At 38.7% G+C, this 27,372-nt stretch overlaps 2 protein-coding genes and 1 non-coding gene across 7 annotated transcripts in view; all 3 read left to right on the top strand.

Annotated features, from left to right (window-relative positions):
* ASTN2 (astrotactin 2) overlaps positions 1 to 27,372 on the top strand; it is a 983,906-nt gene that overhangs the window by 236,563 nt on the left and 719,971 nt on the right. The window lies entirely within an intron of this gene.
* On the top strand, positions 81 to 1,915 carry LOC109028157 (large ribosomal subunit protein uL16-like). The gene has a single exon (XM_055350517.2). It carries the CDS (start codon positions 185 to 187, stop codon positions 578 to 580), a length of 396 nt encoding a protein of 131 aa, XP_055206492.1. The 5' UTR covers positions 81 to 184; the 3' UTR covers positions 581 to 1,915.
* Positions 82 to 216, top strand: LOC115935899 (small nucleolar RNA SNORA70). Its single transcript, XR_004071490.1, has one exon. It is a non-coding gene; the product is annotated as a small nucleolar RNA SNORA70 (small nucleolar RNA).

The raw sequence follows: 27,372 nt of genomic DNA, 5'->3' as shown, positions 1-27,372 counted from the left end.
TTTCCCCATCTCTGAAATAGTTATGTGAGCATTCTCAGCTTATACACTGCTGTGAAGAATAATTGAAATACTCCAGATCATCTGCAGCCAATTAAGCCAACTGGGTTCCTTTCCTCACGGGGGCCCATTGTGCAATGGCTGCAAACAGCAGCTTTCTTGGTAGTGTGTGCAGCCTGTTTGTTGTATGGGTTGCTTTAAGGGACCATGGAAACAGGCCTTTCAGATGTATGTTTATGTTTCTGACCTTGCGCTACCCCAGTGCAGGCTCCAAACAGGCATGCGAGGTGCCTTTGGAAAGCCCCAGGGCACTGTGACCAGGGTTCACACTGGCCAAGTTATCATGTCCATCCACACCAAGCTGCAGAACAAGGAGCATGTAATTGAGGCCCTGCGCAGGGCCAGGTTCAAGTTTTCTGGCCACCAGAAGATCTGCATCTCAAAGAAGTGGGGCTTCACCAAGTTCAATGTTGATGAATTTGAAGACATGGTGGCTGAGAAGCAGCTCATCCCTGATGGCTGTGGGGTCAAGTACATCCCCAGTCGTGGCCCTCTGGACAAGTGGCGGGCCCTGCACTCATGAGGGCTTCCACTGTGCTGCCCCCTCTTAATACTCACCAATAAATTCTACTTCCTGTCCAAAAAAAAAAAAAAAAGATGCTCCAGATCAGTTGTTTAGAATGGTGCTCGGTGCATAGTAAGCAGTCAATAAATGATTGCTGTGAGTGTGCTGAAATATGGATATGAACAAATATTCCAGGATCACAGAGGAAATGGCATTCCAATGTGCTGACGATGTGGATGAGAACTTCCCTCAAGAGGAGACATTTGAGCTGAATTTGAAGATAAGCTCATCAGTGAACCCAGGGGCAAGGGAAAGGGGATGTGTAAAGGTCCCAAGGCAACAGGGAGAGAACATTGTAGGAACTGTGAGAAGTTTCAAGTGGCTGGCAACAAAGGAACATGAACAGAAAGAGCAGACTGTAGAGGAAGAGATGGGTCAGATCACCAGGGTCCTGGGACTTTATCTGGGAGGCCCCAGGGAGCCACTGAAAACTTTTAACTGAGAAGTGTCATGCCCAGATAGTCTTCCTCCCAGAAAGATCATTTAACATGGTGGCACAAGCTTAGATCAGAAAAAAGACAGAGAGATCAAGAATGGAAGACCACTCTGTGAATCAAATGAGAGATGCAGAGCTAGCATGCTCCAAGAGATGATACAGCACTGATCTGGAAATGGGCCTCCCTGCATTTTATTCAAAGCTTTGCTGCAGATCTGCCATTTGAATTGGATGCCCTTAGATGGACCTCAGTTTTCCCACCTATCAAATGAGAACCAATGATCTCAGAAGCATCATCCATCACCTACATCCTACATCCTTGAATAGGGAGGGTAATGTCTGAGGTAAGGAAATGGCAAAACCAGGGGATTGGGGGTAAAGTAAGTCCCTAAACACCAACTTTCAGCAGCCTGAAATGACAGATCTGCAGTGGGGTCTGAATGACAGATCTGCAGTGGGGTCTTTCAGAATCAGGCAGAAAGGCCCTGCCTTTGCCTTTAGGCCCAGCAGTCCTGGAGTGCAGCAAGCATAGGAGAGAAACAGGCATAGGAGGGAAGCCCTCATGTCCTTACATGACACTTTTATTTATCAAAGTTAACAGAAGAGATGGGGTCAAGGAAGAGGTGCAAGAAGGAGAAGCAACCAAGAAGAGGAAGAAGAGAGACTTCCTTTTAGGAGCCAGAAGAATATTGCTAATCCCTTCCCTAGTGTTGCAAATGATGGGGTCTCCTATTAGGATGGTGTCATCCTAAGTAATCCATTTTACCTCTTGGAGACTGGTTCACCATGTGGGAGATGGAAATGGCAACAAGCTGGGTTACTTATCTCAAGATGACTATATATAGAAGATATGTGGATATATATACACACACACACATATATATATATCCCCACATATGCATATATATGTGAAAATATGTATATATCAGCATATCATTATATATATTTATATACATGTATGCATACATACATATGCTATGTACATATATAGTCTTGTCCTTCCCAAAGTAGAAAGAAAGCTCTGGTGGTTGGAATTCTAAGTCTGTTCACACATACTCTGTAATCAGCACATGGGATATTTCCTGGCACATAGTAAGCCTTCAATACATATTGGCTGAATACATAAATAAAATAAATGAGCTAATGGTGTGTCATATAGACTGTTAAGGATTGTGTGCATGTACGTTATCTCTGTTACTACTCTCAGGGAACATCCGCTTTATCTACTATGTTTACAAAAGAATAAAGGAAGACAGGAGAAGGAAAAACAGGCTATGAGAGGGCTGGAGGGAGCTCAGTTGGAATCCTGAGTCGGCAGCCTCCCACAGAGCCATCACTGTCTGTGGTGGTGGGCCCAGGAACACCCTGGCTACAGCCGTGTGTGTCTAATAACTTAATTAGGGCTGGTGCCGCTCTATGCAGCCCAGCTGGGCCCAGCCTTCTCCCCTGCAGATGATGTTTTGCCAGCCCTTGGCACTTTGATTTCCCTGCCTGCGTCTTCTCTGTGCCCTTGCTAATTGGATCTGAGTGGTGAGGATTCTATGCCAGGATAGGCAGGCCAGAATTCCACACTTTTCCTGCCAGCAGAGATCCTAGAACTTTGCCCCCTCTGATTTTGTCCCTCTGAGCGCTTATCCATTGTCCTTTCATTGCCTGCCCTGGAGCAGTTAGTGAGGGATGTTGGGGAATTTGCTGCTGATTTTTATCTATGCTGGCCTCTCCTGTTGGACGTATATCTCTGGTCCTTAAGTGCTTGAGGGTGAAACCAATCTACTTCAAAATTGGGCACACAGATCTGTCCAAAACAGTATCCAAAAGTTATCGTCACAAAAACCAACTCACTTCCCTACCTCTCTCCTTTCCTTCTGTTCACTGACACTCATTGAGTGCCTGTTCTCTGCTGGGTGCCTTTCAGGTAGCAGGGACACAGCAGTGCTCAAAATAGACCAGTACTTGTCCTTGTGGAGCTTTCATTCTAGTGGAGAGCATGGACATTCGTTACTTGAATGCATTCATAAAAACATTCATGCAGGATGGAGATAAGGGTCAAGATGGAGTAGAGAGAATAAAGAATGAAAGGGATGAAGCACTGCTAATTCAGAGAGATTATCAGAGAGCAAGAGAGTATTTGAAATAAGGCAAGGCTTTGAGATAGATTCCAACAACAAGGGACAATAGGATGGAGTGGGGTAAGGTGAGAATTATAGATGGTGAGATTGGAGACCTAAGACAGGGCCCGATCACACGGGGCCTTGGAGTTGATGGTAAAGAGCTGGGATTCTCCTCTAAGTGTGAAGGCCTTGTAGAGTGTGGAACAAATGAGGCACAGGATGGACAAGTTCAGATTTATTCCCGAAGGGGCCCCACATACCACTAAGGGAAGCATGGAGGATTAGAGGCCACACACGGAAGCTGAGAGAACAGGTCGCAGGTTGCTGCATATAACAATAATAAAAATGATGACTCTAATCACAGCTAGTAGTTCTTGTGCACTCCTACTATGTTAATTATATTAGCAATCCTCCCAAATTAAGGATGCCCCATGGTGAACAGGTAGATATATAGATCAATGACTGAGAAGATGCAATTTGCTCACTCCTTTCTAGAGCAGGATTTTTAAAATGTGGGGCCCATGTTTGAGTTTTACACTGAAAATATTTGCAAAACATTGGGTACCTTTAGTTTCTGAGAGAGGGAATCTATAGCTTTGGTCACACAATTCTAAGGTCCCAGACACACCTGGACCATCTTACTTGGAGATGATGAAACTATTTCTGTGAAGCTGGCTTTGCCTTGATGACATTAACACCGGGTGGTGGAGAGAATACATTCTGTTCCAGGTTTCCCCACTTCACAGCTGTAGGACTGAGGCAAGTTATTTAACTGATTTGTCCCTCAGCTTCCTTATGCATAAAATGGTGATGATAATAATAAAACAAGGCTAGCTGTAAGTATTAAGTTAGTTACAGAGCATAAACTGTTTAGACACTCCTTGGCCTATACAGGTACTGTTTTTATCATTAGACCTCATTGTAGTTCACTCTAATTTCATAGAGGGTCTGGGTGAGGCCGTTACTTAATAACTCACACAGGTTATGAAATAGGAACATTGTCCTCAAAAACCAGAATCAGGATTACTGTTCTTTGGCCAGATGGTTATTTTAAACTTTTTAGACATCTGAATAGTATAACAAGTTTTCCATGTTTTTACTGTCTGCTAGGATGCTCAGAGTCTAATTTGAAACAGAAACTCTAGGAAATATACCAGACATTATATGTATTAATTCTTTATTTTTTAGAGACAAGGTCTTATTCTGTCACCCAGGCTAGAGTGCAGTGGTGTGATCATAGCTCGCTGCAACTCATAGGCTCAAGCAATCTCCTACCTCAGTCTCTCAAGTAGCTGGGACTACAGGAGTACACCATCATGCCTAGCTAATTAAAACAATTTTTTAGAGATGAAGTCTTGCTATGCTACTTAGGCTGGTCTTGAACTCCTGGCCTTGAGCAAGCCTCCCACCTCAGCCTCCCAAGTTGTGGGGTTTAGAGGTGTAAGCCACTGTACCTGGCACTGTAAGTTAAATTTTAGCCCTGATCTTTCCCTTGGCTTCATCTTTACATCCTCATATCTATCTATCTTTTTTTCTCTTCAATTAAATCTTTTCTAAAATACTCCTAAAATGTGCTTTATTTTTAGTTACAAATTACTTTAATCATGCAATAAAGTAAATATAATTACATATATTCTAACCACCCAAATGAGAATACAAATATTTTGTGGTATACATCGGATTTTTTATATTTAAAATGTTAAATTACACATAGCTAATCAACTTCACTGATTCTGTTTCTTACTACACAAAGGTTGATATTTCTAACCTATTGGATAGTTACACTTTTACTTTATATATGGTATCATAATCTTATCTAAGATTGTCCTGTGTCCTGTGCTTTTAAATTTTTTATCTTACCACACTCCACCAGCAATGAATAAAATCTCTCATTTTCCCAAATTCTCAACAACCCTTATTATATTTTGCCATTCTGTAAGATATGAAATTATAACTTCAATGATTATTTAATTTGCATGTCAAAGATAATAATGAGGTTAAACATTTTTCCTTATATTAAATTTTCTTTCTTTTTCAATCCTGATTATATCTTTTGCATATTTTTATGGTTTTTTTTTACCTGATTAGTAAATGTTCCTTATAAATATTGATAATAATCATATTTAAAAACGTAAGTAGGCCTTTGTCATGTGAAAATGTCTTCTTCCAATCTATGACTTATGTTTTAGTTTTGTTAAGAAAATTATTTCCTAATTTTGCATATTTTCATTTTAATTCTACAATGTTTTTTTCATTTGTAGTTTATACTTTTTGTGAATAACTGAGGAATTTAGAATTTTTTACTATCCTAGTATCTTAGTTATGCACCTATAATTTCTTCTAAATTTTTAAGATTTTGCTTGTAAACATTTCAGTCTTTAACCATGGACTTTGTTTGCTTTAGTTTTTCACATGGATAGCTAATTGTCCTAGTTCACTATCTGGAGTCCATTCTTACTCCATGGATTTATGACACCACTGTCATAGGACAAGTCCTTGTGTATCTGGAGGTCAGTTTCTGAGCTCTCCTGTTCTAGTACCATGCTACTTTTAGTTATTATGGTTTTGTAATATCTTGGTATCAGAAAGGGCAGGACTCGACTCCCTCATTCATTTTCTTCTGTAAATGTCTTAGCTATTTTTCTCTCATTACTCTTCTGTGTGAATTTTAAGATAAAGTCTTATTTATGAAAAGGCTTGCTGTCACTGGGATTGGGATTACATTCAATTTACAGACTCACTTGCAAAATTCACAAAACTTAGACTTCTCATCCATGAAATAATATATTTCTTTATTTGAGCCTTCTTGTATGGCTATGAATAGAGTTGAACATTTAAACATTTTATCTATACATATATCACAAAGTTTTAGTTGTATCTAATTTCTACCAGCATCACTATTTCTGCAACTGTTGCAAATTGTATCTTTTCACTTGTATTACATTTCTTAATTGTTCCTTTCTTGTGTATAAGAACGTCAGTTTTTCTTTGATTGAAGCCAGAAGATGTGATTATTTTATTACTTTTAGCCTCTAGATTTTTTTTAAATTTTCATGTGGAAAAAATGACATAATTTGCCATTAATAGTCTTGCAAATCTTTGTATCTTGTATTTGAATTGTCTTGTTCTAATGCTCTTCCAGACTGGGCCTCCCATTCAGTGTTGAAGAAAAATGATGGCAGAGCATGCCATTTTCTTGTACTTGACTTTAAAGAAAATAAAACTAAAGTTCTATCACTATATGTCATAATATATCATAATGATAGAGTTTTAGGTTTTTGTTAGATAAACAAATAGTAAATGTTAGTAAACTTTTGACAGCAAATTTTCCTTCTATTCCTAATATACTAATCATTTTTCAAGCCGTGATTGGATATTACAATTTATTAAATACTCTTTCAGCATCAAGTGAGGTGATGTCTTCTCTTTTAACCTGATTGTGTAGTGTATTACTGTCATTTCTATTAGTAAACTATCCTTACGTTTTTTAACATCTTTGTTAAGTTCCAATATCAACATTATCCTAGCTTCATAAAACATGAGGTTTACACAGCCTTCCTTCTTGTGCTGTCATGCTATTGTGTATAAATATTTGTATATGTAATTATTATGTGAAGTGGGTATATCTCATAAAGTTTGCTAGAATTTATGCTTAAGTCTATTTGTTTGATGTTTGTCTATTTGTTAGATTGTAATTTCTGACTATTGGTTCAAATATTTATATGGCTATTTTAGTTGTCTGTTTCTTCTTAACTCTGTTTTAGTATTTGTTATTTTCCTGAGAATCACTTATTTTTTCTAAGTTGTCTCATTTATAGACATATTGTCTTGTGTTGTTTAACATTATTTGTTAAATATTTAGCAGATAGCGTTATATATGCATGTGTGTTTGTATACCTGTGATAAATAAGTATGTGTATTCATGTTTGTGTGTCTATCTAATCTATCTATCTATCTATCTATCTATCTATCTATCTATCTATCTAGTTAGCTAGCTAGCTATACATATCCCAAGTCTCTACCACATCTATAATTCTGTCCTCATTTTAATTCCAGAGATTTTGTTTTTATGCCTTGTCTGTCAATCTTGTTGGTGTTATATCTATTTTATTAGGGTTGTTTTTTGTTTTTGGTTTTGGTTTCTGTTTTTTAGTAAGAGTAAAGGAGAGAGAGCAAGATGTAGTGATAAAAGGTTTAAAAAAACTTTGCTCATGATTTGTTGATATTCTACATTATTTCTCCTCTATATCATTAATTTTTATCATATTTTCTTTATTCTACATTCTTTATTATTATTGCCATTCTTTTTTAACTTCTTAAATGCCTAGATGATTATTTTTCAATCTTTCTTTTTAACAATATTTGCATCAAATGGTATAACTTTCTCTGAAGTGTTTCTTTATCTCTAGACCTCAAGTTTTGCTATGTAGTGTGCATGTTGTTTAATTCTATTTTTTTATTATTTTGTTTATTATTTGGACATTTTTATTTACATTTCCAGGCGTATGTTTAGAAAACTTTTTGTTATTAACACTAATTTTACTGTATTTTATTAAATAATATGTTCTGGGTACTATTAAATTCTTGGCTATTTGTTAGGTTTGCTTTGTACCCTGGAGCATGGCTACTTTTTATAAATAGTTTCTGTGTGTTTGAGAAACACTGTACATTTTCTAATTAATGGGCAAAACATTTCATGTGTAACCATTAGATACTACCTGTTACTTTTATTGACCAAATTTCTATATCTAATTTTTTGCCTGCTTGATTTTTTTGTAGTTACTGTTGCTTTTAAGACAGATGTGCAAAAATCTTTCATTCAAACTCAAGATTGGTGAATTTCATTTGTTTCTAACAGGTTTTGCTTTCTTGTTTTGGGGCCAGATTGCTAAGTGAATGAAGTTTTGGATTGCTGTGGTTTTATTTATTTTTTTGTAAGTAATTGGTGTTTTACAATTAAGTAATAAGAATCTTTATTGCCATACATGCTGTTTGCCTTTATGTTAGTTAGTATTTTTCCTGTATGTCTTCTTTTATCCTTTTCCTTATTTTATAAATGAGAAAATCTAAGTCTAGAAGAACAAGAAGCCTAGGTAGTTCCAGTAGGAAGCAGGAGTCAAATCTAGAGCATAGGTAACTGTGAATGCTTAGTTGAGTCTGATTTCACACAATTTGGCCCATGGTCAAGTTACTTCAGGTAAGGGACCCAAGGGGTGGCCAAAGTGTGGGATGAGGAAAGATTCCTAATGAAAGCTCCATGGAAACCAGAACTTTCCCTTTTGTCCGGTGTTTTCTTTTAAGCATCTAAAACAGCATCTGGCACTCAAACAGTATGCCCTTGATGAACGAATTGTTGAATGAAATCATCTCAGCAGGTTATTTTACATTGCCTTTTTCCCATTCGTGAGAGAAAACTTGGATAGAAATGTTAACCACTCTGGGATTCACAAGCCACGTGACCATTCCCAGATCACATCCACCTCTCTGAGCCACAGCTGAACCAGTTCAGAAATGGGGAAAATGGGGACAATGGGGACTTTCCTCTCTATATTACCTCAAGTGTGTGAGGAATGTATGAGGTGATGCATGTAGATTAATAGTCATAGCTAATTTTTAAAAGGTAACACTCAATAAAGTATATGCAGTGCATATAAATTGCACAAGACTTAAATGTATTCTTGGTTTTCTTTACGTATGCCTATACTCAAGTAACCACCACCCAGACCAACATATAGATCTGTGCCTCCCAATACAGTGGCCTTTGAAATTAAAATTAATGAAAATTAATTAAACTTAAAAGTCCAGTTCTTTGGTCAAACAAGCCACATTCTAAGGACCCGGTGGCAGCATATGCCTATTCTACAGTACCTACTGTATCACACAACATAGAATATGAACAATGTCATTGTAACAGAAAGTTCTGCTGGGCAGCCTTATGATAGAATAATTCTAGCACCCCTTATGTTTCATTGTTTTGTACCTTCCTAGACCATGTCCACCCATAAAAAGTAAACAGTACTCTGGCTTCTTAGATCATAAATTGATATTTCCTGTGCTTCATAGATATGGGATCCTACTGATGTGTTATTTTGTGTCTGCCTTCTTTTCACTCAAAACATCATGTTTGAGATTCATCCATGTTGTTGCAGGTATTGATAATTTTTTTTTAATTACGATATAGTGTCCCCTTATATGAATTTACCAAAATGTATATAGTCATTCTTTTAAACACTAACGTTTAGATAGTGTATTCGTTCATTTTCACACTGCTATAAAGAAGTGCCCAAGACTCGGTAATTTATAAAGGAAAGAGGTTTAATTGAGTCACAGTTCCACATGGCTGGGGAGGCCTCAGGAAACTTAAACTTACAATCATGGCCGAAGGTGAAGAAGGAGCAAGCACCTTCTTCACAAGGCAGTAGGACAGAGAAGAAGGAGCAAAGGGGGAAGAGCCCCTTGTAAAACCATCAGATCTCATGAGATCTCACTCACTATCACGAGAACAGCATGGGGGAAACCGATCCCATGATCCAGTCACTTCCCACCAGGTCCCTGCATTGACACATGGGGATTATGATTCAATATGAGATTTGGGTGGGGACACAGCCAAACCATATCAAATAGATTACTCCATACCAGGTACTAGGTTAGATGTTTACTCAAATAACTCATTTTACATTAACACCAGTGCTTTGAGAAAAGTACTGTTATTAGTTTAATTTTATAGATTCATCCACAGAGAGGTTAAACAACCCTTCTGCAGTCACACAGCTAGGCCAGGAACCCATGCAGGCAGGCTTTCTCTGGAGCCTTTACTCTTTGGACATGACACTAACCCTGTACCTGTACTCTGTGAGGCATTGCATACCTGTGAATGTTTCAATTAGTTGGGCAAAGGAGAATATTTCTATTCTGTGCTTCCTCGTAATATTTTTTCTTTTCTTTTCTTTTTTTCTTTTGACTTTGTTTGTTTCTGGTTTTATTTAAATTCCTCCTGCAAAGTGCTAGCATCCTGAGAAGTTAGTCCAAATTCTATGGGATGTTGCTGAGAGCTCTGATCCTTGGAGAGCTCAGGATCTCAGGATGGCATGGTTGGTGGTAATGATGCGGTTCCCAGCAACTTTAGCCCAGCCTAGAACCATGCTGCCCTGTCACATAAAGTAGGGGCAGAACACATCTAGGCATCTGTCTCTTGGTACATGTATTTGTGGAACTTAATGTGGACAATGGATACGATACGTGGCAAGGTATGGCTTGCTTATATTAGTATGTGGGAAAAGCAGAGTTGTTTTGCAAAATCAAATCACTCTGCTCCCTGCCTCTTTTCTGAAGACTAAAATGAGAAATGGGATACGGCCAAGCCTGCTTCTGCCTCACGGTGTTTCATCTGCTGTCTTCTCTGTTGGAACACTCTTCTCTTAAATACCTACCTGGCTGCTTGTGACCTCTTCAGTCTCTGCATACATGTTACTTTCCCCATAAGGTCTCCCCAGGCCTTCTCATTTTAAATAGCACTCACTCCAGCAATTCATGCTTCTTCTTCCTGCCTGATCTTTCTCTTTAGTGTTTAGCATCATCTGACAAAGCTTATATTTTACTTATTGATGCAGTTATTGCTCTCTGCCCCATTAGAAAGCATGCTTCATGTAGGTAGAAATTTTGTCTTCCTTCTTCATTGAATCCCTAGTGCCTTCATCAGTGTTGTCACCTAGCAGGTGCTCAATCAATATTAATGGATGAATACATTAATTAATAGATAAGTTCTGAAGAAGATTGAGACTGAGGTCATATAAGGATGAGATACACAATGGGAAACAGAGGATGTCAATGATATACAAGCACATTGTATTTGGAGTGGCTGGAAGGTGGATGCAGTTGAAATTGAATTAAGACTCTCAAGCAAAGGAAAGGAAGTATGAGATTTATTTAGTGCCTACTATGTGCCAAACTGAATCTTATTACTATTAAATACTTGCTATTTAATGATTATATGCAGTGTGTCTAGCAGTTCACATGAATTTTCATATTTAGTCCTCACAATGAACTTCCCCAAGAGGTATAACCACACCTGTGTCATGAAGAGATGACCATGCTCATGATCACAGAGGTAGGATGTGCTGGAACAGGGATCCAAATCCAAGATAGCCAGATCCCAGAACTGCTCTTCTTCCAAGACCAGGATGCCTCCTAAGAGAAAGTACTCTGTTATGCCGTTCCCAAAGCACTTTGTTCAGAGGCACTTTCTCTTAGAGTTTGGTGTTTACATATCTCCTCCTTGCTTTTGTTGGGAACTCCCTCCCTTCGCTGGGATATAAATTAAAAGCTGTCTCTAATTCATCATGGAAACCTTCCCTCCCCACACCAGCTCCCTGCCCCACCCCACCATGTCTGACGTAGCCTCCAAGCTGCACATAGTAGGCGCCCACAGAATGTTTGTTAACATGAGTTTTGCCGAAGATTGACTCTGAAAGCGTGTGTTGGCAATTCTCTGCCCTCTTTTCTAGTGGCTTCCTTCTGCCGCATCATCCTGTCATTGTTTGGGGGAACAGCATGGGCTGTTTTATCTGGTCTGTGTTTTAATAATTAATACCCTCTGTTTGGAAATGAAGTTTATCCAAGAACAATCGTAAGTAAATGAAAGCTAAGCTGTGCAATTGTGGCAGGAAAGGGAAAAGCAGAGAGTCACTATAAATAAACCCCAAGCCCACGTGCCTCTTCCTTTCTTTTTTCTTTTCTGATTCACACACAACTATAAATGTTTGATAAAGCGTTTTACTTATTTATAAATCCTGTCACAGCAAACAGAGGCATTTGGACTGAGTTCCTCTCCCCATAGCAAATAGCTACATTTGGAAGACAGAAAGACCCCCTGGGTGGAAAATGAATGAGATTTTTTTTTCTTTTTCTTCTTCCTTTTTATTTTCCCTCAGGCAAGAGAGATTTAGCTATGCTCTAATTCCCCCATTAGCAACCTCTATTTATAATCACTACAGTTTATTGAACACCTAGTCTGTGCCATGATTTCTGCATAGTGATTTCTCATAGTATTACCTTAATTGTCTCAGTTTTTAAGGTAAGCGCTATTATCCCCATCTTACAGCTGAGGATATTGAGGCTCAGAGGAGGTGTGTATTGTCCAAGATTGCCCCAGCAATTAACAGATAGAGGCAAAACTGAAAAATAGGCTTGTCATTCTTTAAACATTGTTTTTCGCACTACAAGTTAGGTTCAATTTATAAGTCTTAGCCAGCATTTTAAATCATGAAAAAACCAAACTGCAATAACATTAGAGAACAATATAGCAGGAGAGAATAGGAAATATTACTGCTTCATGCAACTTTTGTTCAGTTGGCTAGAAATATTAAATGCGTATTTTTTACTATAAGTTATAATCTGACAAGTTAGAAAAGAACTGCTGTAATGACTGAAGGCTTTATACTAAACCTGAAATTTCTAACATGAGGTCCCTGGATTGATTACAGGGCATATGTGTCTGGAAATCGGTGAGGATTATAGGCATTGTTCTACACTAAGCAGTTTTCTAAAAAAATAAAGGCTCTGGCTTTCATTAGGATCTCAAGGGTACAGAACGCTCACCTCCAAATATAAGTTAAAAACTCCCATACTTCATCAACGCTCTGGCTTTCATTAGGATCTCAGGGTACAGAACCCTCACCTCCAAATGTAAGTTAAAAACTCTCATACTTCATCAAAGGTGTGTGACCGTAGGTCATCACAGGATCCATGTCCTTGTGGAAGTGAAGACACTGATAAAGTACATTTTATTCCCATTAATTTAACATGCACAGCATTTTCAGGTTGTGAAGCGTTCACACACTCATAATTTTCTTGGTTCTTCCCATATCTTCGTAGTTCCTCTCATCATTCTTTTAGCTCATCCATCATCCTTAGAGCTCTCCCTACTATTGTTTTAGCTCCTCCCACCAGCTTCTTAGTTCCTCCCACTATCCTCTTATCTCCTCCAGGCAATTCTGCAATGGAGAAAGAAGGATTGTAACCTCCATTTTAGAGGTGAAAAAAACTGAGTCTCAAAGAAGCTGACTTGGTTAGTGGCCTCTGTAAATTGTCTCTATCCCATCATACTGCCCACTGCCCTGGGTTTCTTTCTCTTCAAAGCCACCTTGATAACCTCTCTAAAATTTAGATCAGTTCTTATCACCCCCATGGCTATAAAACATTGCTCTTAGGCTAAAAGTCAAGCCAGATGTTACCTTGGATATTCTTTACTCAGGAAAACGTTTGCTGACATCCCAGATAACATCAGATTTCCCTGTAACATGTTCACAGAGAGTCCAGTGCAGCGCATGGCATTCATGAAATTACTTGATGTCTCTCTCTACTTCTGTAACATAAGTTCTTGAGATTAGAGTCAATGTCTTCCTTGTTCAGAGCCTGGTTTATCATAGATGCTTGATAATGTACTGAATAGATATTTTTTTTCCCTGATTCAGTTGGTTTTGTCCATCACATTCAGGTTCAAAAGAGAAAATGATGTTTTCAGCCAATATTTCCAACTCACAGAAAGTTATTTCATGTTTTATGAGTTCATGCCCCCACAGTATTTTGAGCGTTTGTTGTATTCTGATTTTGCTCATTTCCTTAGTGCGGCATTGTGTTTAGGAAGGGTGGTTAAAATGAAGAGAGAAAAAGATAATGGTTTTAGGAAATGTATTCAAATCATCTCAAAATCTCCTGACCACTAAAAAGTAATGTTTTAATGATTTAACTGTAGATGACTCAGAATTATATGGATTTCACTTTTCTTTGAAGTCACAAAAATTTAGCAATTAAGGAAATGTTTTGAAAAAAAAGGTTTTGGTGTGATCAACATTGGATGATAGGTAGATAGATAGATAAACTGATGACAGATGACAGAGATAGAGCATTATAGACAAATCAATATAGATCATGTGTTTCGCTCAAAGTATTTTGAGGTTTTTTTCAGATCCCATTGATGGTATTTTTCTTAATCTTACCTCTCAAAATTTCGAATTATCTTTTGGTTTACTTTGGTTTTGCCTTTTTAGATCATCTTTCAAAATTACAAAATAAGATAAATATCACTGCTAAATGAATAGCAATTGGGAATTTTAACATTACTCTTTTATATGTCCTTTTATTTTCATACCAGCCCAGTATGGCAGGAAGAATGGATGTTGTCAACATAATTATCCCTTTGAGGAAACTGAGTCTAAGAGAGGAAAGAAGTCAAACATCATGTTGCATTCCTGGTGTCATGCCAGGTTCTTAAATATGGAATATCTTATTTGATCCTAGGGGAGTTTGCAGTCTATGGGGAAGAAGATACTGAATAATAAGAGTATGTTATGAGGGAATAATTAGATGCTGCCATTTAACAAAGGGATCCACCTACTGCAGAGGGTCAGGAAAGATTTATCTGAGTAGTAGAGAGCTAATCAGAGATCTGAAGGACGTGTAGCTCTTAGCTAGGGGAGATGAGGAATAGGAAGTATTTGAAGTGAAAGAGAAAATTATATGTGAAGGAGCTGTGAGACATTAGGTTTGGCTTGTTTTGCTTCACAAAGGAATAGATAGCAGCAAGTGATGAAGAGGCTGTTATAGACCAAGCTGTAAAGGGCCTTCCTTGCAAGCCATGTGCAAGCATTTGACTTTGTTCTAAAAGCAGTGGAAAGTCATGAAGAGTCTTTAGACAGATAAATTATAAGATTCTATTTGAATTTTTGGCAGATCAAATTGACTACAACGGAAAGGATGAGTTAGAAAGGATGAGACTCAAGAGGAGAGAGACAGGGGAGCCATACCGGAGGATTTGCTGGGCTCTTCTTTGTGACCTGACCCTTCAGACTCCATACCTGCATATTTGTTTTTTGTGTCTCTTTTTCCCTTCCACTGTTACTATAAATGAAAACATTCTAGAATTATACAGTGTTATGCAGATGCTTGGTATTATCATCAGCATCATTATTATTAATTTTATTGATAAGCCTCAATGTCTGTGTACCATGAAACCAGTTAACTAAGTTAAGACCTGTCTTATATAATTACTAATAAGCAGGATTATTCGTTTTCTATTTCTTTCCAGAGATACTTTTTACTCCATGATTGTGTTTCACAGGTTTGGAAACCTCAGATAATCAATGGGTTGCTTCAAGTGCAGATGTTCCTATGATAACGGCTTTTTAATGTATTTATTTTATTTTACTAGACACTTACTTTGCATAAGGCATTCTATTTAATAATAGATGTTTTACATTTAGTTTCTCATTTCACCATACAACCAACTTTATAGGGAGGTGGTATTATTTCATTTTGATAGACATGGACAGTAGAGTTTAAGAAGCATGAAGTGACTTGCTCAGTAACTCACAGCTGAAATTATGGAGAAAGAGGATGACATTTTGCCACTGGAATTTTAAATATCTATAGTGTGCTGGGTGCTGGGCTACGGGTTTGTGTGGAATGCAGAGTGAACACAGGCGGCTCTCACTCTCAGGACCCCAAAGTCTCATGACACAAGTAACTATCCATTATCATGAGTTAACTGTTGGACTTCCGTGCTGTGGAGTTCTGCATTCCATGAAGACAGTATCAGGAAAAGAGGAGCCACAGTTTAGAGGTATGGGAATCACTTCAATCTGGGTCAGTCAGGCACGGCTCCACTCAAGCACTTTGAAAGGAGCCCAGCCCTTGTACTCAGAATCTAAGCCTTGCCCCTTGCTGACCAGATGACCTTCAGGAAGATATTTCACCTTCTTGAGCCTCCATTTGCTCTTCTGTAAGGCAGATGTAACAATACCTACTGTGCAGAGACTGAAGAAAAGTACTGACTGTAATGAACTAAAATCATACAAGGCATGTTGTAAGTGTTCATCAAAAGACTCATACACTCTACGTCAGTGTAAATGCAAATGGCGGGAAAGGGATGGAATAGGCAAGGCAGCATCAGGGAGGTGTGTTGAGAGGCCATGACCTCCCCAAACAAATATTGCCACCATGTGAGCTGTGGGAGTTACAAAGCTCAGTGGTTGTCAGCGCGGGCTCTGAAGTCAGACTGTATGTTCAAACACTTCATCTACCCTACACCAGCCATATCTCCTTGGGGGAAGTATGGTAGCCTTCTAGAGCTGCAGGTTTTTCAACTGTAAAATGGCCATAATAAGAAGTTATTTATCTCATCAGGTTATTGGGAGAAGTGAAAGATGATCCATCCATGCACTTAGTACAGTGCCCACATGGAGAGGGCATTCATTCAACTTGGCTATCACCATTTGTCCTCCTGAACACCTGCTGAGAATCAGATGCCCAGTGAAGGATGGGTAGGCTCCCAGCAAAGTTCACAGCAGCAGGGGTCAGGCATGTGCCAGGAAAATTTCACCAAAGCCTGACATCCCATGGAGAAGTCAGAGATCCCTATCTTTATGCCCTGAGGAACCTTCGCTGCTTCAGCTCAGGCCCATGTTTCATAAGGATGCTTCATTCACAACCTCAAATATACCCATGAATAACACACTTCAGAGCCTGCTGGCTGCCTGGAGGGGATTGGGGGGCAGGGGTTTAAGGAGACCAGGAGGCTGTTTTGATTTAATAGCTATTGATCTTTCCCCAAACTTCACACAACATTAGGCTAGGATTCTGCTCTCCTTTATTTATGCCAGAGTGGAAGCTTCCTCAAGGCTTCTGTTCACTTTTCATTTACACCCAATGACAGTCTCACCAGGTGATACCCTGGAGTGTGAATCCATAAAAACAATCAGCTATACAGGGCCAAAGGGTTCTTCAGCCAGCTGGATGTCACAGAAAGAGTGCTGAACTTAGGGGCAGATTTCTGCCTGCATTCTCATCCTGACCTTGTCTCAATGTTGTTCTCAATTTCTGGGACTCAGTTTCCCCATATGAAAATCATGATTTTGAAGGTTTCACATACCTCTAAAAGTGGATGCTTCTAAAACTGATTTTAAAACCCAGTGGATGTAATGTTTTAATTGAAAATATATTTCAAGACAGATCTTTATGCATGAAACCAATTGTTTACCAATCAAAAAATCACTGAACTCACAAAGATCAGTTCTTTGAAACTGATGGTGAAAATGATGATTAATCCATTTATACATTCATTTATCAGACATATAGTGAGTTCCTGCTATATGCCAGGCACTATGCTGGTCGCTGGAGAGTCGTAAGTTATACAAATATGGCCTTTGCCTGTGTGGAAGTCATTTTCAATTGGTAGCAATCACACATCATTGCACATATGAAAAGTGTTACAAGAGTGGAAGTCTTCAATCAAATGGGAATATATAGCAAAAGTACTTAATCCATTGGGGGAAAAAAGACGTATTAATGGCCAATCCAAGTGTGAACTAAAGGGAAAAATGCATTATTTAGACTCATAAATTGTATATATCGATTGTCTCATGGTAGGGAGAATGGTTCCTGAGTTGGGAGATGTAGACTCAAGTCAAATTCTGCCATTTCCATGCTAAGTAATTTTTATCTGGATTGGTTGTGATGATTTATTTAAAAGCCCTGGCTAGAGTGAAAAAAAAGTTGTATAAATGTAATAAAATGGTAAGTATTACAAAAATAGTATGAGAAAGTTGTAACCCAGTATGCTGTCCAGGAATGGCCCATGTGATGCAGTCACAAAGCATCTTTACTCTTATTTCCTATCACCCTTTATACTTGTTGAGTAGTATTATGGCATTAGTTTTTCCTCTGCCCCTGGATGAAAACTTGGTAGTCCTGTGACTTCTGATCAGCATTAGGTAATACACAGTCCAGCATTTCCTGAATATACAAAATACAGTCTCAATTCAGAGATGTTCAATACCATATATTTGCCAACCTTTCAGTCTCCACTCAAAGGTGGGCCTCCCTTCTGCTCCCCTAACTGGAGTTGTAGCTGTCTTGGGAGCTGAGGAAGGCAGGCGAAACTTGCTTGCTTTCTCTTTGTCACTTACCTCCTCCCCTACTTTGTAGCTACTGTTTGTAACCCCTCTGGGGCTTCCGTGTAGATGGAGCCTGGCAGAGAAAGGTATGAGGAGCAGGAAAGGTTGACTGGCATTTTCATAACCTGACTTCAACTTCAGTGATCCCGGTAGACATTAAAGATCTTTGTCTGGGAGCATTTTCCTGGTCTCCTTAGAAACCATCCCCTGTTCCTACCCATCTCTCTTCTGAGGTTTCTTTAATGTGTTTGGATGCATGCATGTTCCCATGTGTTCATTCACTCATTCTATGAATCCAATAATTTCTCTAGCTTCTCTCTAATGAGATCTGTTCACCCCTCCAGGCATCCTTATTCCACGGAACTTAGGATGATTTTGATAACTAACCAACACATGCATAGGCCTTACAATATAATGAATGATTTACCTGTATTTACTCATTTAATCCTCACAACACCCTTTGTACAACAGTACAATTATTATCTCAATTTTACAGATTTTACAGATGCAGAAACCGAGCCTAGGAAAGCTTAAAGAACTTGCCCAAGATCTCACAGCTGGTATGTGGAGGAGCCAGGATTGGAGCTCAAACAGTCTGGCTTAGAGTCCTTGTTTTTAGTAGCTCTTCTGTATTGTAACCACATGCTTGTTTTCTCTGGTTTGTCATCCTACCTGGGCCTTGGAGAATGCTCTGGGCATATAAGCGAATGCCTACACAGATACTTCTGCTTTGCTCTCACCAGAGCAGCTGGCCAGCCCATCTCATTCCATACATTTCCCTGGTGTAAACCTGAACACCAGATCACTGGCCAGGGACCACAGGTGAAGCTCCGTGAGTAGTCCTGAGAGAACCCTTCTCACTACACTTGCCAAGAGAGCAGGCACTCACCTCCAGGAAGGAGGAGGTGAGGCTCACAATAATGCTGTTTCCCAAGAAATCCTCTATAAATCATCTCTTCAAAAGTTACCTGTTCTTCCCCTGATGGGATAGAAAAGTTTAATAGTTTACTAACTGGTTCTTATCTATCTGCTTTTCTCATGATCTATTGGGTGATCTACCTCCAACTCATTTTGATTTCTGATAAGTGTCACTTTGAGGTCTGAGCTGAAATTTCCATTTTTCACCCAGATACAAAGTTAAATTATGCACTCTCTTTGAGTCTCTGTTTCTTTATCTATAAAGTGGTGATATAAACTGTCCTATATGTCATACATGGCTATTATAGAAATCAACTAATATAGTAACTCTGGAATTGCTTAGATAAATCTAAAGATTCTAAAAAAAAAAAAAGAAAGAAAAAGAAAAATGTGTGAAAATTGTTTGGACAGTTGTAACTGTTACCTGTGCCCTTTTCTCTCTCTGTAGATTTTCTTGCTTTGTTTCCCCTTGCCAGAATTTTGCTCTTCCATCTCCCCATATATGAATCTTACATAGTCTTTAAGAGTCTTTAGAGAAGCCTCCTCTTCAGCCTGCACAGTGGTTCATGCCTGTAATCCCAGTATTTTGAGAGGCCAAGGTGGGAAGATCACTTGAAGTCAGGAATTCAAGACCAGCCTGGCCAACATGGTAAAACCCCGTCTCTATTTAAAATACAGAAATTAGCTGTGCATGGTGGCACACAACTGTAATCCCAGTTACTTGGGAGGCTGAGGCAGGAGAACTGCTTGAACCTAGGAAGCATAGGTTGCAGTGAGCCGAGATTGCACCACTGCACTCTAGCCTGGGTGACAGAGTGAGACCCTGTCTTGCAAAAAAAAACAAAAAACAAAAAACAAAAAACAAAAACAAAACAAAACAAAACAAAATGCCTTTTCTTTCATAAAGCTGCTCCAGTTCTCCTCAGTGGAAGCGCTTTCTCTCACTTTTAACCCCCAGCCCTTTGTTGTATCTGTTTTGTGGTTTTAATTCTGTTTACTTTCACAAGAGTTATTTTTGTGTTCCTTTCCCAAGAAAAACAACATGGTAAGAGAATGCTAATCATCATTACCACTACCACTGTCCCCACCACCATCATCATCATCATCCTGGTAGCTACATATTTTGTGTCGGATACTTTAACATGTTATCTCAGAGACTTGAGATATTCTGGCAGTCTATATTATTAAACCAATTACATAGATAAGATCCCTTGAGAATTGCAGTGGATAAAAGATCTGCCAAAATTTCGCAGCTCAGAAAATGTCATCACTACTTTTGATTTCAAGTTCAGGGACCATTTGTGTGTGTGTATGTGTGCGTGTGTGTGTGTGTGTACTTTATAATTTCTATTATCATTAGTACCAACATGAAATCACCATCTCTACCCATTATAATCTTCATCATCCCACTGTGTCTCTCACAAAACCTTGTCCTTTCTTCAGAGTCAAGACAGTACCTAGTTAGTGCAAGTTCAGTTCTTTGTGTCATTCTTTGTGTTACATATACAGGATATTTATAAGCTGGGGTTTGCACACCTTGCATTTCACTTATTAAGAAATCTTATTGAGTGCCTACTACATTCTAGTCAATGTTTTAGGTACTGGCAATATAAAAGTTAATGAAATAGAAAGTCATTATATTCATTTAGCATACATTTGGAAAGTCAAGGGAGGAAAATAATAAAAATAAATATATAATATGTTTAATGAAGAAAATTAAAGCAGAACAAGTTGATAGGACATGAGCATACAAAGAAGCATTCCATTTCTTAAAACTTGTTATAGGCATCATAGTCACCCTCTAGTGGCCTTCTTAGGGAGATTGGTCCTGTGTTATTGTGATTACCCTCCAGTGGCCTTTTTAGGGAGATTGGTCCTGTGTTATTGTGATTTATATGGATGGGAAAAGTGACAATGAGGAACTACCTTGCTCCAGGTCATGTAATACTATACCACTTCTGTGTCACCACAGATGCCTCCCTTTGACTGGACCCCTGCCCCCTAGGAACTTAGATCCTGTGTGGTTTTCGTGGTGTTGTAGAAACTTGAAACGTTTTACAGATATGTTATTTAATAGCTTGGATTACCATTCAGCAAATATTCACTCCCCATTGGCCACTGTGGGCAGGGTACACTTTCCCATCCTATTGATGTTGAGCTTGGCCATCTGGCTTACTTTGACCATTAAGATGTAAGTAGGTAGGACACAAACGAAGGCCTTAAATGCATTTTCATAGTGGAGTATCCTTCTTGTGACTTTCATATCTTTGTGGGAATATGTCCCACATAGTCCATTGGCTTAAAGAAGATGTGAGACATGAAGTAAACCTGAACTCAACCTGCAGCTTGGAGCAAAACTGAGCCTAGCCAGACTAATCTGACCTCCACTTTACCCACAAACACATTGATGAATACAATCTTGTTTGGAGTGGTTCTTAATGGCAATAACTAGCTAATTGCCATAACTAGCTAAGAGTAGAATCGAGGATTAAATCTCAGCTTGCAAATTCTGGTTTTTCAAGTTGTCCAACTTCCTTAACGTCTTAGACTTTTAGTTTCTTTATCTGTCAAATGGTAATAAAAAACAAATCTCATGAAGTTGTCTTGATGGGGAAATCAGATCATCTATATCAAGCACCTGATATACAGTAGATGCACAAAATTTAGCTGTGCATGGTGGCACACAACTCAATAATGAATTGATGCTCAATAAATATTTTTTCAATACCCAAAAATCTTTAGCACACTTCCTGGTTGCTTTCTAGAAATATCTAATCAAGCTCAGCTCCCCACACATGGGCTCTGGCCAGGTTTTCTGAGCTGCTCTGGCCAATTTCTTGCTGACTTCATCAACCTTCATCCGCCTTCCTCAGTAGACTCCAACACTTTTTCTTTTTCACTTGAGAAATTACAATAAGCATGCAGCACTAGTTGGATAGTCTATGCTGGCATTTGAGCTTCCAATGTGTTTATAATTATTCTGCATTATCTTAATTACAATGGTGCAAAGAAGGGGGGATTTTAAAAATACTGTTCAGAAAAATGCTCCATGAAAAATAACCCACAGTTAGCAGACGACAGGCCTGCGATAGTGGTCATAATTGGAAATGGCACTATTAATACAATACTTATTCATTCTATATAATAAAAAAGTGGAAGCACTTTTTGCAATTACCCAATTTCAAATGAAATTAACATTCCACGGCATTTCCCATAAATGGTTCGTTTGCATACACCAGTGGAGACAATTAGCTTGGAAGTGAATGAGGACTGTGACTGGAGAGAGGATGAGGTAGGGAGGGCCAGGTACATCCAAGAGGACAAGGATGCAGAAAGGGATGGAGACTTTGCTGAAGGTGGGCAAGCAGTGAAGATCAGAGTGAGTGCAATGTCTGTTGTCCCAGAAAAGCAGTGAGACCACAAGGATTTGACTTACCTGGTAGGTCAAAGCCATAGAGAGATTCATGATAAGCAAATTTAATAGGACAGTGTAAATATTTGCATAAATTTTGTTTACCAAAGTTTCAAGTTCAGTCTTCCACAAGCCCCCCTGCACATTTCACCAGTGTTCTTCCTGGCTATCTGCCTGAATCTTCTAGTCTTGACAAAATCCCAGAGTCTAGGACGTGGTCTCACCCAATGCCCTTCTGCCATGCACTCACTGATACTGATAGGGAAATGTGGAAATTTATTCATGCCATGACATTTTAAAATTTTCTGTGGTGAAAGTTTTGATTTAGTTCTGTAGACAAGTTGATCATAGTAAGGAACATATCAATGACAAGTCATCTGTCTGTAATTGCAAAGGGGAACATCCAACCAACTTCTGGTTATATTGGGGTATAGTTAACTCTCAAATCATACTTATATAGCATTCTAAATGGGAAAATCAGAATGCAGTCTTGACTTCTTCCTGTCTCCTCCAATTCATATCTAAGTCCTTTCATTATTGCCCATTCTAACCCCTAAACATATCTTTTCTAAATGCATGTCCTGTTTTCTATTTCCTTTGATACTGCTATAGTCAAAATCTGTATCTTTGTATCTGGACTTGCACAGTTTATTTGAATAGATGCATAGTCACTAGCAGTGGAACTGGGTTAGTATCCTGACTACACGTATAATTACTATTGAGACTTTGAGCACAACTTTAATTATAGGCTTAATTTTTTCTATTTTTTTATTTTGTGTAAGTATTTACCTTACACTGTTGTATTAAATTGGGAAATTCAGGTAAAATGCCTAGCACAGTTACTGGCACTGTGCTAAATGCCAATACATGCCATGTGGCTTAATAAATTGCAGCTCTTTTCATCATTATTATCATGATGCATTCTTTTCCCTAAGATCCTTGTTCCATAGTTATAGTTACACTGATCTTTCTTAAGTATATCTCTGACAGTGTCACTCTTCTGATGAAAGTCTTCTTATATATCTGTTATACAGACTAAACTTCAAATGTGTAGCTTGGCATTTAAGCCTCATCACGATGGGGTCATTCGCTCCTTCTCATCTCATCTATAGCACCAACCCTATAGGAAAACTGAACTCTAGTCATACTAAATAACTCATCAGTTTCTGAACTGAAAATGAGTTTGTACTTCTGCATCTTTATGTATGCCACCTAAGAAAACCTTTCATTCTTCTTTGATATACCACACTCAACATCCAAGTGTTGCTTCAGTCCCTGTTTTGCAGATGAAGGCTAAAGTCACCCAGACAGATAGATCTGACTTGGCTTTCTGGATATGGAAGTCCATATTCTCCCCTTTTCATTTTAATTTCAGTGCCTGAGTCATATAAGTTAATTGAAGAATTCATTTTGATGTCCAGCCCAACTCAGTCCAGCTTTAATTTAACTTCATCTTGGTATAATTCCTTGCATGAGGCTCTTTTGAGGACTGACTCTGAAATGCCACCTGGATGATTGGCTTCCACCAGGCTTCCTGCTAACTTGGATCCATGTGTCTTTTTTCCTTCCAGTCTGTAATTGCTAGAGATGTGCATGTCTCCTTTCTGCTTCCCTCCTCTGTGTTCAAATACAGCTTAGGGGATAGATGTTCTGGCCATGAAAAGAGACAGGTGGGAGGCTGTGGGCTTCCCTCCTGTCTATGTCTTCCTTTCTTGGGCATCATTAACTTATTACAAACCAGTGGAAACTTGCCAATTTGCTGCACAGCTGATGACTTGCTATTGTATCTCAGCTTTCTTCTGCGGAGAGCTAGATAACGAATCAGATCAATTGTTTTTGAGCCCAGAGGCATGGACAAGAGGGTGTATGTCTGTATGTCTGTGTGTATGTGCTGGAGGAGTGAATAAATGGAGTTGGGAGTGGCACCTTCCTAACCTCATACATGTTGAGGCAAGGTGAATTTCTTCAGGTTTCTGCTAAGGAGAAGACATTTCAAATTAAGATTTTCATCTTCCTCTACAACTACTAAACCACAGTTACTGCAAAACAGAATAAAAATAAGAACCTCAAGTTTTAAATTCACAGGATAATGGACTTGAAGCGTTGTCAGTGGTCTGACCTGCATTTTAGTTCACGTTTATCAAATGCTTTAATCTCTTCTGGGTTTTTTGTTTTCATTTTTGCAAAGTGATGTCACTGCCGGCTTGCACCCAGTTAACACCTCTTCATGGTCTTCTTTCCTTAGTTAGGAAGCTCTAGATGTAGATTCATAAGATAATAGTTGTTACCTTAGTCCATTGGTTCACAACCTGAATGGACATCTGGCAGTATCTAGAGACACTCTTCATTGTCACAGCTTGGGGAGAGGGCTGCTAGAGTCTAATGGATAGAGGCCAGGAATACTGCTAAACACCTTACAATGCATCAGACACTTTCCACAGCAAAGAATTAGCCAGCTTCAAATGTCAATAGTGCCAAAGTTGAGAAACCCTGTGTTAGTCAAGAACCTTAATCTCTCTCAGGATCAGTTTTCCCATCTGTTAAAGAGAGTTATAAATAGTGTTTGTTTTGCAGCATCATAGAGAATGTCATGAAATTATAACTTCAAAACCCTTTAGCAGATGTCTGGCCCAGTGTAAGCACTCAAAAGATACTAGTTCTTGTAATTATAACATACATAATGCATGCATCGTGGAGCCTGGGGTGCAGCTATAGCAATACACATGTTAAACATTAATATTAGAAGTGGTGCTAGTACTATAGCCCTTCATTTAATTGAAGGCAGCTAACGTCTACTCCCTTAGAGTCTTGTAGTTCCTCATGATACCATTACAATCTTCCATGTCAGACTAGCTTCTCATATCTGGACCTACTCTGCTCTGTTAATAATATGCATAATGTAACACTCATCTCTCAACACACTCCTAGGTATGGTCTGAGCAATGAAGAGTAAATCTGTGCTCTTCTTGGTTCTAGACTTTAGTGATCACCTTACTGTTAACTCATATTGATCTCTCTGATGCCCAGATAATTGAATGAAAAGTTAGGAGAGAAGGAAAAATGTCCAGTTGAATATGTGTTTATAAAATCTACATTATTGGTGTGGACTGCAAAAAAGTCTGCTTGGAAACCTACCTCTAATTCAGGTCCAATGTCTGGAGCTTTAAATCCATAGGTGACAGATAAAGGATAAGGAAGAGGAGGAGGATACTCAGAGAAGAGAGATAGCACTTGATAGTCTGTAACCCTTATCAGAACAGTGCCTGGAGTGTGAGCTTCCTTCCAAGGTTATCAGAGTCTCCTGTGTTGCACAGAGAGGGGCTTGGTTTTGAGGTTCTATCACAGCCTCTCTGTCTCTGTCTCTGTCGCTTTATCTCTTTCTCTTTCTCTCTCTCTGTCTCTTTCTTTTTATCACATTTCTCTACCTCATTGTGCACATTAGCAATATAAGAGCATTCTTCAAGACCCGTCCACCCGTACATGCAGGTTCCGTGTGCAAATGGCTCCCTAGGATGGATCTCTATTATTTCAACAAAAAACATCAGAGAAGGAATTTGTTCTGCTCTGCTGAAGACATGATTTCCTGTCCTCTCTACTGCCTTAGCTCAGTTTTTTGGCTGCTGTTTGGGAAGAGGATAGAGAAGAAAGGAGTTATCTATAATATTTAGCTGAGCCAGTTTTAACCAGGGCCAAACAAGGAAAAGAAGAAGACAATTCAGGATTATCTGCCATGGGATAGAAACAATTTCTGGGATGCATATGGGACCCCATATCTATACAGCAGCCTCCATACATGCTTGGGACAGTCCAGCACTCCACAGTTTGATCTCTTCTCTGTTCCCTCCACACTCTTCTTTTGCTCCTCTTCCTGTATTTCAGAGTGGTTAAGATCATGGAAGTCAGACAAGCTATGGGCTCTCTCCATAATGTCACTCACTTCCTAGGCTTGTGGTGAGTGGCATATGAGGTAATAGTGCCTGGTGTAGAGTAAACACTAAACACACAATGAGTGAATGATATTACAGTTTTCTTATTTAAATCCTTATTATATATATCTTTATCCCCATTAAGTAAACAAAGGACAACTGAGAGGCTCAGAACATCAATGTCATTGTACTCAAGGGTAAGCAGGTGCTAACAGGCAGAACCAGGATTTGGACCTTGGTGTATATAATAATAAAATAATTTTTCACATGTTTTAACCATTTGTTTTATCTCATCCTTTCATACGTATACTGTTTAATTAAGGATGTGTTAAGCAGAATTTGTAACTAGGGTTTACTAGTAAAAATGAAGTGATAATATTGCAAACTTTTATAATGACCTAGCTTACCAAATGCTTTAAGATACATGTCACAGTAGTTTTAATTTCCTGAGGCTGAGAGAGGCTTGGTGAAGTGTCCAAAGTCACACAGCAACTAACATGGAACTTGAGTGCCATTCTTCTGATTCCAGATCTGCTGAGTTTCCAATTCAGGATCCTCTGCTAAACCCCCAATGTTACTCTCTAGTTTCCTGCTTGTGTTTTGTTGATGGTGGCGGCATGTAATCATGAATAATGAAGCCAGCCTGCTTTTACTCTCATGTAGAAATGGGAAATGGAAATTATAAGCCATTAAATGGAAAATCCCAAGCCTCATAGTAACGCCAACTTAGCCTCAATCCGTTATTGTCTATATATTTAGCCAGTCTATTTTTAAGAGTTTAATATTGAGAAATAGGACATATTTATAATGTGGCTGCATTAATTTTGCTCTAACATCCCTGCCATTTGTTATAGTTGACTTACATATGTTTAACTTTATAACCACCCTATTGCACTGGGAAGATTTGCCTTAGTTTCAAAGAAGATGGATGGAAAATCTGACAGTTGAAGTAGTGAGAATTTATACAAATTCTACATTCTGCTCTCCCCTCATCCC

The sequence above is a fragment of the Gorilla gorilla genome, chromosome 13 (genome assembly GCF_029281585.2).
Source record: "Gorilla gorilla gorilla isolate KB3781 chromosome 13, NHGRI_mGorGor1-v2.1_pri, whole genome shotgun sequence".
Taxonomy (NCBI): Eukaryota; Metazoa; Chordata; class Mammalia; order Primates; family Hominidae; genus Gorilla; species Gorilla gorilla.
This window is presented reverse-complemented; position numbering and strand designations above follow the sequence as displayed.